Raw genomic sequence first — 14567 nt, forward strand, 5'->3', positions numbered from 1 at the left:
CCCCACAAGCATATATCAGCATATAAAATAAAATACTTTTTTGTGTTTACACTCACTCTTTCAAATAGATGCAAGTAAAACACATCAAAACATAAATAAAATCAAAGATTCAGCAGCACAAAGCCCTGTCACTCTTAAGTCTATTTTCACCTGTTTAGCAGGAGTGGGTGGAGATTTGCCCGGTGCTGCAGTGGTCATGTCAGTAGGGGGATCCAGGGGTTTCTCTGTGAATTTCACATTCCTGTGGCAGCTTGTTAGGTGCTTGCTCAGATTTAAATTTAAATTTTTCACTGTAGAAAGAAGTTTTCTTCCCGTGCAGAGTGTACAGTGGGCGCTAATGTTTTTGCCACTTTTCACGGACTAAAGTAATGTCAGGACTTCCAAGCTTTAAATGCTGCATGGTCGTACTCTCTCTCACACTCTATATTATCCATTGTTGATCTACTACGCCCGTCTGTTGCTGCCACAGACGTCGCACACTCGTACGTCATTGTCGTGAGACACTCTCACAAACAAAATCACGGTTTAGTAATGCAGTAAGGCAAAGTATGGGGAAAGTAACAGTAATTTCATTACTTTTTTGCAATAGTAATCCCTTACTTTACTCGTTACTTGAAAATAGTAATTGGTAACGCGTTACTGCTCATCTCTAGTGGAGACTAGACTTTCCTTATAATGATCACAACCATGGGAAAACAGCTTTACTGATTCAAAGGCAGCAAAAGAATCATGGCTTTCAAAAGCAACTAAATATGGCATATTATTTTATGTAATTCACATAGAATCTAAAAACTCAATAAGAACAAGATGTTCTTTGATTGGAGTCATGTTTGGTTAGTGGTTTGTTGGAGGTATTGGTGGTTCTCAATATATATTGACTAGCTACTGGCTGTAGCTGTTATCAATTTGGCTTCCACTAAAGCTACTTTCCCCTCCTCCCTTGTTTTTTTTTAAATGAGATGCCCTTCCTGTTATCAACTGGAATCAAAACAGCCATCTGCCACTTGCCAAACAAATCTTTAAATCTGTGTAAATGTGCCAGAAATGTTTAATTAAACATTTCTGGCGTCATTTGTTTTATTTGACATTTTCACAGTGCTAAAATATGTAGGGTTAAGGTGAAGACTGGATTGACAGTCCGATAACACTGCTTCCCTCGGTGCCCACAGACAGTTGAAACATGTTGCTTAACTGCTCAGTTGGATCCTTCCCCTAGTATCACAAATCTCCTGTGACAAAGTATGATGCTTAGTGCTGCCAGCCTGGTGATTTTTCCAGGATTTAAAGAATATAGGCTTATAGTTTCACAAAACAATGATTGATTCCATTGTGTAAGCATAAGTCTATAAGTACGTATACACACACACACACACACAAATATAGTATAGCATAGCGTGCCTCCTGCTTGCAAATTTGTTTAAGAGACTCGTGGTTGGTTAATGTTCCAATTAGGAGCTGGCTGGGGATCATTAAGAAGATGAATGATTCTCTCACACCTACTTTTAGAGACCCGAAAGAGACAGAGAGAGGGGAAAAAAGAGATGGACACTATTTGGATTATTTCTCCATGGCAAGTAAAACAAAAGGGTCGAGTTTTAGACTTGCTATATTAAATATACAGTCCTCACAATGGGAATAAAATGCAACAAAAGTCACGGCACCTTTAGATATTGAAATCGGAATCTTGTTTAAATATTTATTATAGTCAGTTTTCTTTTGGGGGACAGACTCAAATCTCAACAGGATGATAGTGTGTTTCACAAATTCCAGGAGTAATATTTGGCCATTCTTCCAAGACAAACTGATCTTTGCTCTAGTATTATTATTATTATAATTTTTTGCAGTGGAATATATCTGTGTTTGGTAATGACCATAACTATAAAACCAGCAAGAGTGACAATGACACTGAGTGTTTCTAAATTCCTGTACATGTTTGTGGCTGTGTTTGTCTGGATGTGTGGCTGCGCATGGGATTTTTTTTCACAGGTACTCTCAATGTTTATCTGCGAGTGAGAAGCATAGCCTCTGTGGACCGAGCAATGTGGACAAAATCTGGTCATCAAGGCCCAGACTGGAAGAAAGCATTCTTTGACGTTACCCCCAGTGGACCCTTTCAGGTAAGGCCTTTCTGATTTCTTTGCTTCGTAGGATTGGTGATTACAGAATCAGCAGTCACATCAATAATAAACACTAGTGACCTAGTGACCAGTAGGAGCCATACATGTCGATAATGTGGTATGCTTAATATCGTGAGTGGCTTTTCCAGTCTATATTTCTATTTGCAAAGATGTCTCTTGATTGTAGACCTTAGTATTTCGTTGTTTTATTAATATAGTGTACCAGATTTTTGATTTGGCCACTCCCAAAGTTATTTATTATCTCTGATTGGTTTTTTTTGTTGCTGTTTCGCTTTTTTGTTTTGTTTTTCAGACAAATGATGGCCTCTCTCACTTGCACAGACATCTCTCATACTTAAAATTCTGTCAAAAAGCTCCGACGTAGAAATTCAACTCTTTGAATCCAGTTCAGATATTATGTTTGCTTCATTTGCCATGAAATAACAAGAAAACAGGTCTCACCTAGTGCACAAAACTGTGTGTCAGTCAATTTTCCAATTAATTCTAACCCTTTGAACACGGGGCACTGTGCATAAAGATGGCTGTAATTCCTAAACAGTTAATGCGAAATCTTTTGAAAAACCCTTAAAACTAAAGTTGAAAGTCTGCACTTCAATCACATATTGATTGGCTAGTTTAAAATCCACTGTGGCGGCGTACTAAAGCAAAACTACAGAAGATCTGTCTTTGTCCAACAAATCATAGACCTAACTGTATTTTGACAAAACACACAAAAAAATCTATTTTTTGTCATCTCTTTCATCTGTGGGATGTCCCTCTGCCTCAGCCATTTTCTCTCTACTGTGTCTTTCCCAAGAGAAAAGTTCTCCACTGCGCAAAGCCAGCACTGGGATTGTATACCATGAATTAATGGAAATGAGGAAATTCCCAAAAAGGGTTGGTCTTGAAACACTGCTTGAATTTTTCACAACATATTTTAAAGACTGACATTTAAACCGCCCAGAGATCTACTTCCCAAAATCACTATCGCTTTATATTTATTGATGTTTGAGTTAACTAATATCCAATAATCTCATTTCTCTTCTGTGTTGGAAGAGACTTTCAGCTAGCATAAAAACAAATACAGTATTTAAGCTTTTAGGAGTGGGTTGGTGCAGTGTGTTGGGAAAGAATTCATACCCCTTTTAGCGGTCATATATCCAGTCAGTCCTCCCCTCAGTGGCTTCGACACTGCAGGTGGACATGCTCTGCAATGTGAGAGTACACCCAATGGAATCAATATAATGTGACATTATTATATATCAAGTTATACAAATTTGTGCCAAAAGTAGTACTAATGAAGGCAATGAAAAATATGATACATATAAATTAACCCCGAGCTTTTTGTATGACTTGTGTGCATTTTTCATTTCTTAAATAAATGTGGATACAGGATTTTGACATTTTAGCACTGAGGGCATTATTGATAAATGGGGACCTTTGATTACACATCGGGCTCATTTTCTGCTGAATGTCAGCAGCAAGCCTATTCACGTAGTAACCAGAAAATCATTCACTTCATCAAGAATGTGCTAATCTCACGGCTGGCAGCAAGATTTCATACAGATTTGAAAGGTCCAAATGACATAAATGTGCAGCTATGCATACAGCTTTGACCTCTAAATGAAAGTAAACAGACATAAACATCTGTAGCTAGTGGTGATCAAATACAATAAATTTCTATAAATACTGACGCTTAATTTATTTGTTTCCAGAAACAAAACAAAAGAAAAACATCCAGGTCTTTAGTATAGACTGGACTGGCTCTGTTTTGGTGCTAGCAAATGTGTTGGTCCCAAATATACAAGCCAGTAAATGAACCAGAACCAAAAATGTGATTGTTTCTTTTGTAGTTAACTCTGTTGTGCTTTTTATACAATGAGCATTCAACCTAATATAGTACCTTCTGCATGGATGGCATATTTATGTTGACGACTGCTTGCAAGCGTATTTCTTTAGCCTCTGGGTTGGTTTAATTCCTATATTGCTTCCTTAGTTTTAGAGGTACACAAATGGACAGAAATACAAGACCAAATCTGTTGGGGGTTTTTTTTTTTGGTTTTTTTTTTTAAGGATAACAGCTTCAGTATAACTTGGAATTAATCCAACAATGAGGTCCACATGAGGAATAAAATGTCATTTTTCAAAAAGATATTCATTACTTTTTCATTGCTATTTTCGTTTGTACAAAACCTCCCATACTGTAGTTCAGATCTGACTGCGAAGGCCCCGGCATGTGATTCACACAATTTTTGCACTATGAATACGACAATTGTCTGCCTGGAAGAGACCAGTCTGATCACATGATAAAAGTGATGACTCGAAATAACTTTGGATTGATTAACAGTGGCTTCTACCTCTAAAGGTACGAGTGAATCCAAAGGGCATAACTAAGACACCAGATTTTGTACCTGTGGGGGTCAAGGGCACTTTTTATTCCTTTTCATTAGTCACACATCTGGACTTGCACTTGCACTTGATTAAAGTTGCAAGATCCTCCTGTTAAAAGCCTGGTGGATTCTGAATTGTGTGTCACAGACAAAACAGTGCTTCTTAGTTACAGTGTAGGTAGTTTATTTTCAACTTCTCCCATGAAGAGAAAGTAATGCAGCTGATACAAAGAGAGAGCACCAACTCAATGTTCTTGCATTTGCAAAAAACTCTTCATGAAAACACTAGTTTGACAAGAACTGGCATACTAACTTGTGATTGTACAGTAGGAAACCTAGTACTTCAGTAAAGAAACACGCACTTGATTGGACGGTGACAATTCAATTTACTGTACAAAGACAATTGCAAGAGAACTACCTCAGGCCTTCTACACCAGCTGGTGATTTACGATCTCTGATTGTTGCTTATACAAGAACTGTTACCCTCAAATGAAACTCCATTTAAAAGTCTGTTCGACTGGATTAGAAAGTTATCCGAACTATTTCTCAGTTCAGTTCAAGGGGTGCAATTTTTCATGCTTTCAGCTGTACAGTCATCTTTTCTTGTTTAAGTTCACCGGAAGTTTAAAGTTTGGGTTACAGTAACTGTGCACATTCAGTCAATAGTGGAAGAAAATAGCCTGGAAGACATAACAGAAGAAGCGCTCGTGTTTGAGCACTGTCTGTTGACACATCCTTGAAGTCCCTTCGGCTCTTTGGCAGCTGCGCTTGCAGTTAGTTCTTCCCTGTTGGCATGTGGCAGAACAAACTAGATGACTCAGTCCTTCTTTCTAACTGGACATGATGTTTCCTTTCTCACTCATTTTTCCAGTTTTTCTTACTCCATGGATTTGTTTGTGAGTTTGTGTATATGTGTCTATTTTAGAATGTTTAAAATCCAGCGGAGGGTGAGAAAAAGGGAGGGCAAAAATGATGACAATTTAGTTTTGCTATGTGTGTTTTGCTGTCTCTGTCTGTTTAGTCCCCATTCTCTCCACTTGTCTTTCTCTCTCATGGAGTGTTGGGGCAAGTGAAGTAACTGGCTTGATTCTTGTCCTGGTCTGTTTTTAAGATATCTTCACTCAGGGCTGATGACTAATGGCTTTAAATTTAAAAAGGACAGTCTTCAGCTATCAGGCTGCCAATACCCCATCACACATTCTTTTTCCATATATCTGTCTACATTCTACATACATCTATGCACAAATAAAATCACAAGCATACAGTGTAGATTCAGACATCTGTACTATGCAAAAGTCTTGAGCCAACCCTCCTTTCTTTATATTTTGTTTTTAAGGAACTAGACTTTCTTTAATTTGTGGTCTTTTTCAAGTGGTCTTGAGCAGTTCCTCTTTCCACTTAACAATGACCTATGAATTATTCAAACATAAAAAGGCACCTATAGCTTGAGGGATCCCCCAGTGTTGTGTCTACATATGACAGAGAACTTAGCAAATAATTAATCTTAGATTGTAATCTTTAGACACGTTGTTACCAGTAGTCTGTTAAGGAAAAAAAAAAAGGAAACCGAATAAACTGAGGAGGAAAGAAAACGTTGCAAGTCTAAAATACTATCTATAGCAGACAACCAGTATCTGGAAGTTATGTCTTTAAGAAATAGGAAAACCCATGAAACAACTAACACAGGACCTGAGAGTGCATCTTGCCTTTCAACTGAGACATCTACTGTTCACTGAAACCTCATCAGAAATGGTCTCAGTGGATGGCCTACTATCAAAAAGCCACTGATAAGAAAGAGAAACATAGAAGTAAAGTTGAGGTATGCCATCAAGAACTGGACAGAAGATCAGTGGCAGCAGGTCTTGTGGAATCATGAATTCAAATTTGAAATTGTTGTTTCAAATCATCACTAAATATATGTGAAGAGGTCAAGAGGGGTACAGCATATATGTAGCATATTTCCTTACACATAAACTCAATGTGCTTGACACAGAAGATAAAAGCTTTAAAAAGCTTTGTAAAGAAGTAAAATATAAGTTAAAACACACACACATAATCACATACACACAGTTAAATGCAAGTCTGTGAGAATAAAACTGTTTTGAGTCTGTTTTTTAAAGTGATAATTAACCTCAGGCCAGCAGATAACCTTTTCCAAACAACAGGATCACATGATCACGTAAAGTGAAAGTATTCTCGTTAGCCCGTTACAGTAGATCTAATTATGGGAACAGTTAAAAGATCTGCACTCAATTACTTGACAGGTATCACTTGATTATATACACAAAACAAGTCAGTGAGTGTCTGCAGCCAATGTAAAACATGGTGGAGGTTCAGTCATGGTTTGGGCTGTGTTTAAGCCAGTGGTTTTGTTAAAAATGATTTAATTATGAACACAGAAAAATTACCATTAGATTTGAAAAGGCTTTGCTTCTCTGTATAGCAATGGTCCCAAATACAGTAAAAGCAAACCTGGATTAAAAGAAAAGCACAACACGAATGAACAATATGGATTTGCCTCCTCCATCTCACCATTAAAGAATCAAGGTAGTCATACCAAATACTGACTTTCAGCCTCATTAGGATTGTTTTTGCCTTGCATACTGCATCTACATGTATGTTTTTACATGTCAATGAATCACCTTATCGAGTTCCCCTTTGCCTAGGAAAATACAAAGGGTGGTTGTTGCACAGTACAGTATGCAGACGTACAGATAAACTCTTTTTCTTAAACACACACTCACCAGTCTCATATCCCCTGCAGCAATTAGCTATGACAGGTCAATTAACAGGCTTATTTATGAGCAGGGGATGCCTGCTAGTTGTGTTGTAATGATTCCAGATACTCTTTGTACGTGCATTGGGGAAATTGAATTCATGATGAATGTGGGCTGAAGGCCTTAGCTAGGGGCTGCATTTGCTCATCATTAACCATGCCTTTGCTACCCAATGTTTCTTTAACTATTAAAGGGGAAGCGAACACCAAACCCATGGGCAAAGTGTATGTTTTAAGGTTCTTCTGTAATACTGTATTGGCATGGTAGTTGACGTCAATGTTTTGAAGTGCAACACAGTTGTTAAATTGCAGTAAGGTAATCTCTTTACCCATGAAAACAAGCATCCACTCTTAGCACATAATGCGCATACAACAGAACAAATCATACTTTTTTCAGAAGTAATATAAACGGTCACGTATTAAAACAATATGAAAGCTCTACCATTGAAACTGCGCAGCTCACTGAGGTTCATTTAAGTTGAGATCTCACTCTGAAGGCAATAGTATATGTTTCATACCATGGATGGGACATTTTGCAAACACTTGCAACTAGTCAGGGAATACACCTTTTTCCTTGCGACCAGTGGTTCCCAGGGGATCACTGACAGGTCCTTGGGTCTGTGTGACTTAGGCATAAGGTACTAACATCTGCTGGTTATCAACAGCAATTATACAGCCAAGAAAAAGACAAAAAGGAAACTGTGTGTAAGTGTTTGCAAACCAAGTAAAAGGTACTTTACAAAAAGGGTATGACAAGATGGAGTGAGTCAGGTGGGGATGTCTTTATTTCATCAATAAAGCCCCTAATGCAGCTTAATTATTCATCCACCCCATTTATACGTGACTTTGCAAAGGTAGATGAGGCAGGATGGATGAATAAGGAAGGATGCATGAACGATAGGGGTCATCTCCTTGGCAACTGAGGGTTGCCTTGTACATGGCTGGTGTCTCTCTCTTTAAGGTGTACACTTTTTGTTCATATGCATGTACTGCTTGTCTGGTTCAGCACATGTCTTAGAGACTTTGTGCATTATGCCATTACTGTCTTTCAGATTTGTTGTTGCATATATATTTTTTCATATTATATTTGTATTTGTGTCCTTTTTTATGTATGACCCTAAAATATTTCAACTTTATTAAGAAATGGAAGGGTTCCCAATTACTCCTCACTGAGCTGTATTTTAGGATGATTGCACTAATTCTAATTTTTAATTCTTAACACTCAGCAAGAATATTTAAGAGTGCTCGGCAGCACAATCCTGACAAAAATACAAAGTACACGACATCAGTCAGTCTGTAATTCTATAATTTTTCAGAACATTTTCTTTTTTCTGACTTATACAGTTTAATGCCTTTGCTGCCACAGTCTAATATCAGAAAACTCACTTGTACAAAACTTTTCGGGTATGATAAATATTGAGAAAATCCTATGGGCTATTTTAGCTTCGCTCCTTTAGCTAAAAACATATTTTTCTTTACCTTTACAACAACAGATATTCCAGTATTTCGGTGTGATCTATCTGTTCAACTCATACATGCACACATACACACAAACCACTGCTGTGTAACAAATGGAGTTGTTTAATAATGTACAAAGCAAGCAGCCTTGATCCTACGAGCCAGCCAGAGGAGGTGAGCTGATAAACATACTCTTTCTCTCCGTCTCTCACTTTGCCTCATTTCTTACGACATTCTGTTATGTTCCAAGCTCCCCAAGGGCCTGATGAAATGAAATAAGAAGGGTGAACCCCATTTCTCCCTCTGCTCTATACCTGTCTGTCTTCCTTGAGTTACTCTTTTGAGCAGCCCATCCTCCTCCTCCTCCATTCAGCTCCTATTACTGCTCTATCATTAACTGAGAATTACCAGCAGGCCAGTGTAAGGCCACAGGATCACTCTGAATTATTTGTTTCCTACATGGTTTAATTAATACATTATTTAATTAATATGTTTGGAGCATCTAAGAAGGACAACTTTTTAGATAATTTTGATAGATTAAAGTTGTGTTTGATCAAACTTTATTTCTTTCCCTGCCTTTCTTTCTTTCTTTTTATGTATATAAGTAATTAACACACAAGAAATGTCATCATTCAATTGCAAAATAATTGTAAATCTACAAACAATGGTGATCATCAAATGAAAATCCCCATTATTAGCCAGTTATCACATTAAACCCCCGAATCTGGCATTAAAACCCCTCAAAATGTTGAGATTACTATAGAAAAGCTATAAAAAAATGGTTGATCAATAACTTTTGCTGTTGTCTTTGAAAAGACTTTTATACATATCATAAAGGTTTTAAATGCATGACCCATCTCAGTGGTTAGTCCTGCCTGCCACTACTCTCTGTTGCTGTGGGTTTTCAAGCTATCCTGTTTTCCACCCATCCTCTGTCTGTGTCTTCTTCTTCCTCTTTGTATGTCTTTGGGGAGTGCTGGTATCCTCATAATCAATAGTAATGACTTGAGCTGTCTGCTCATGACGGTGGGAATTATGACACAATTGGTGTTGTTGTGTTGTACTGCATAGCTTCTTTTTTATACACTCAGTGGGTCTATTAAGCCCATTTTGCCTTTTGCTTTCAGTTCACCGCTTCAAAAACTCTTGATAGGAGGAGATGAGTGTTAAAGGGGGATGGTGTTTTCGCTACAAGGATGTAGCTAGATATTGCTGTGTCTTCACAAGGATATGATGCAAGGACCAGCAGCCTTTAGCAACTAAATAATATCTAGAAAGGATGGATTTTTAACGCTTATTTGCGGTTGAAAACAAATATGCTTTCTGGTACTGTCTAGGTGTGTTATAAGCTCCACGCCTAAATGACTTAAGGCTAAGCAAATGTAGAAAAGATAGTAAATTTCCAGTTGATTTCTGTGTGATATTCAATACATTTTTATTTATTTATTAATAAAACCTTCCCACAGTTTTTAATGGGTATAAGACTGTCTGCAGTGCAAATGTTGGGGATTTAAAGATTAAAAATTACAGTTGGAGAATTTTCAGGCACCTTCTGCTGCACAGATTTTGGTGGTGCATGATAAAATGAATCCCCATTTTATGGGCCATTTTGTTAAAATGAAAAGAAAAACTTCATCTATTTATTTATTTAAAAATTTTGGACTCCTCCACCCCAAAAAAGGAAGAGAGAAAAAACAAGTATATAAATCATAGAAATGTTACGTAATTAGGGATTCATTGCACAAAGCTCAGAGAGAACTATAAGACTGTAAAATGTAAAGATGCATACCACTGTGGTCATAAAGGTATATAGGTTATCTGTGGTATTTAAATTATGCTTAATTAGTGGTAAGAGTATCAAAATGTGCCAAGAAGATATCTAAACACCATGACACCACTACCACTATCCTGAACCATTGATACCAGGCATGATAGAGCCATGCCCATTGTTTATGCTAAATTCTGATCCCAACCAAATGTTGCAGCAGAAGTCGAAACTCATCATACCAGACAGATTTTTTCCCAATTTCTGTTGTCCAATTTTAGTGAATGCAAATTGTAGTCTCAGTTTCCTATTCTTAGATGACAGGAGTGTGGTCTTCTGCTGCTCTAAACCCATCTGTTTAAAGGTTTGATATGTTGTGTGCTCAAAGATGTACTTCTCCATGGTGGCAACAAGTAGTTATTTGAGTTACTGTTGACTTCTTATCAGTGTGAAACAGTCTGGCCATTCTCCTCTGCTATCCACCTCTATCCAAGACAGTATTTTCACTCAGAACATTGCTGTTGACTGGATATTTTCTCTTTTTCGGATGATTGTCTATAAACCCTAGAGATATCTGCGCTGAAAATCCCAGCAGATCAGCACTTTCTAAAATACTCAGACCAGCCTGTCAGGCACCAGCAATCATGCCACTTTTAAAGTCACTTAAGTCACCTTTCTTCCCTATTGTGGTGCTTGGCTTAAACTTAAACATGCTGTGACCATACTTGCACACCTAAATGCATTGCCCCATGTTTATATATTTGCATTAATTAAGTCATATTAAGTCTAATATGAACTAACATGCAAGAATCTCAAGAATTTATCTTCCAGCTTATATCAACATGAATGAAATGTAATACGGCCTCTATGTGCTGCACAAGATGTAATCAACTAATTCTTAAAACCAACTCTTAAAAATCTAAACCCATGTTCTGATTTTCAAAACAGGAAACCACGCTTCGTGTTTCTAAATCCTTTTGACTTTGGATGTATGCAGAGACAAAATTTGTGTTTCAAAGTGACCTAGGTTTCAAATTCAAGTAGCTTTGTTGGTGACGAAGGCTAATTCTCCATCTAAAGCTGAGCAGCCTAGACTTTGAATTCTTTCCCCAGGGTTAAAATACAAGGGAGTTATATGTTTTGTTGTTTTTTGACTACTGTGGCGGAGGTGTGGTCTCTGGCTCACTGCACCACCCCTCCACTGCAGCTGAGCCAGGGGCTAAAATGTAATTAGCCACCATCCGTGCTTTTTAGACTTGGAACACACTAGAGTATGAACCCTGAATATATCTCTAATAAAATTACTTGTGTCTGGTAATAGCTATAATAGAATAGTCTAAGATGATAAATTCGTATTAATATCCATGCAAGTTTAAATTACTTACTTTCATTGTCAACGTGGGTTTCTACAAAGCAATCTGATGATATGGTTTGACTTTCCCTTCTTCTAGCATGTCTAAACAGTAGCTTGCTCTTTTAGCCACTATTAAATAGCCCATCGCTGAGTTGGTCAGTGCAGCAGTGGCTCTGTCTGTGACTATTGCTTTGAATGTAAATGTTAATTCTTTTTTCTCTGCCACCAAAGAATCCATTTATCCAAATTCAATAGAAAAACAAACAGTGGTAGCCTTTTGTGTCCATTATCTGTTATCTCAAATGTACCCTTTGAACAATATGATTTTCTAATTCGCTTGAATTCCCAGAGGTGGTTTTTGATGTGGATGTTATTGAGTTCCACGGAGTGCAGAAGTGACTGCGTATTGACGCATGTTTCATTTCTGCTTAGTGTTGAGAGCTGTCCATGGAGAACACAAACTCTCTAGTCGTGTGCACACCTCACTGACTGCATACCCAGGAAGTCTTTGAGGTGCTGCCACTCGGCTCTGCATTTCCTCTCTCTTTGTGCTCCATCCAACAAAAGTAATGATGTATTGAAAAACAGCTTTCCTTCCTGCCTCTCTACAACAGCCCGGGCTTGAGCCCAGCCTCTGGCTAGCATTAGTACAAGATTCTCATTGTAAACAGTGGCGAGCTAAGTGATAAGGAAGTGTAAGATGTTACATTGTGTATGCTCTACTGGCTATGATTACTACTTTCCATATATATTAAAGTTGTAAAGTCAGGAAATTTGAAGCGGTACTTTAGGACCTTTAATGCTCTTTATCAGAGATCATAATATCCTTAGGAACAAATGTGTGTTGTTGTTTACTGTGGAACCTATGGCTTCTTACAACAGCTCAAAGATAAGCACAGTGGGTTAAGTGGCAATTGTAAATTGGCCACAGGTGGGAATTTTAGCTTTCAAAGTGTTGTGTCTTCAACTTATCCCTGTAATGGACTGCTGACCTATCTACCCGGCCTCCTGCCCAGTAATAACAGCGATAGGCTTCAAACCTCCATAAACCGGCATACAGCAGGTGTACCTAATAGAGGGGTGTATATTTTGTTATGATATCAGTATAACTGTGACCATCTCTCTTGCACTAAATCTGCAACTCTTTTACTTTCCCAAGCTTCCACTCTTGAGGTTACTTGTAAATAAATTCATCTTAATGAGGTTGTTTATTGAGACCAACTTGTATAGCAGAAATTACATGAACACATAAAATCAATGGAGTTGCAAAGAAGGCGGTAACGTGTTGTACTAGTATTTGTGTCCCTACTTGCTCCTCTGTGGATTACCCAGAGGCCATCTGTGTTCCTAGCAGTGTTTGGTACCTGGGGGGCTTGTTGGAAACCAGGCCAACCCACATTTGTGTGCCTCACATTGCACTGGTATTTTAAAGCTCTCTCTCTCTCTCTCTCTCTCTCTCTCTCTCTCTCTCTCACACACACACAGAGACACACATGTGCATGTAGTCTCTCTCTTTTTTACTCCCTCGCTCTCACAGCTGTGTCCCCTCTGGTATGTGGATAGCACATCAATGGGAACATTAAAGGTTACAAGGCGTGACAAAACGACACACTCACAACTTCAACCTGACACTTTACTGCACACCCTTTGATCCTGCATTCACACACTCATGCACGCACACACATGCGCAAGTTTTCTATCTCACTCAAGATCCTTCACACCCACACGTTATGCAGTATAATAACAAGAACTGGAATACAGAAAATTTTACAGTTTTTCAAAAAAAAATGATGTCATGTTTTTTTCATGAAGGGTGCAGATTTATTTATTTATTTAAATATTCAGAAAATGTAAGACAGAAATATCAGCTTTATTATATATGACATGTATCTTTTATGATCACATTTTTTTGTCCCAGAATTTGATAACTGCATAATTTACAACAGCTCTCCAACTTGTCATTTCTGTATAACTCGGGTGATGCAAAAATGCAGGTCACCAAACACAACTGCCAAGGTTTAGAAACTCTGAGAAGCACATTACTGTTGAGGCCCCCACAAAGTGCCCAGCAGTAATATTTAAATGTGAGACAATGTCGGTTCTCACATTTAAACTTGCTGGTCAGTTATGTCTCTGAGCCATATCCAAAAACTAAACATATAAAGTCATTATTTTGCAGTGACAGGATATTGTATACAGTATCCTGTCATATAAAACAATACAATATATTGTATTGTTTTATTCATGCTATTGTGTTTGATATCTTAGAGAAAAAAAACTTTGCTGGTCAGATTGTAATATGTAAATGAGACTGTTAATTAATAGTTTTGCACCTTTCTTTGTTAAGGCCAGTGTTAGTCATTTAGCTTCAGTTTTTCAATTATCATACTCTAGTCTCTAGTCTATAAAGATGTTAATTAAGTGTTTGTAAAGGTACAGTACATGTGTGCATATGTTAAAGAAATCACACTATGGCTGGCAAATATACAAAGAAAACTGGAATTAAAGGAAGAAAAACCATAAATAAAGCAAAATGTTTACGACAGTCAAGCAGCAAGGAAATTTCATTGTAGCATTTATAAATTAAAGGATCGTGGCCTTGTGGCGAATAAGCCTCTTCACTTGAAGACCACAGAATTTTCTTTACAGCCTATACGGAAGAAAATCTTTTTTGTATATGTGAGCAGACCTGTTAAAGCCATACAGC

General features: G+C 37.7%; 1 protein-coding gene across 2 annotated transcripts in view; it reads left to right on the plus strand.

Moving 5' to 3' along the window:
- mdga1 (MAM domain containing glycosylphosphatidylinositol anchor 1) overlaps nt 1–14567 on the plus strand; it is a 186610-nt gene that overhangs the window by 155498 nt on the left and 16545 nt on the right. For both annotated transcript variants that reach the window (XM_005733341.1, XM_005733342.1), the window contains exon 16: nt 1987–2117. In XM_005733341.1, coding sequence (XP_005733398.1) covers nt 1987–2117 — 131 coding nt within the window. The remainder of the gene's footprint in view (nt 1–1986; nt 2118–14567) is intronic.

This window comes from Pundamilia nyererei, unplaced genomic scaffold, assembly GCF_000239375.1.
Source record: "Pundamilia nyererei isolate P.nyererei 1_Seehausen unplaced genomic scaffold, PunNye1.0 scaffold00051, whole genome shotgun sequence".
Taxonomy (NCBI): domain Eukaryota; kingdom Metazoa; phylum Chordata; class Actinopteri; order Cichliformes; family Cichlidae; genus Pundamilia; species Pundamilia nyererei.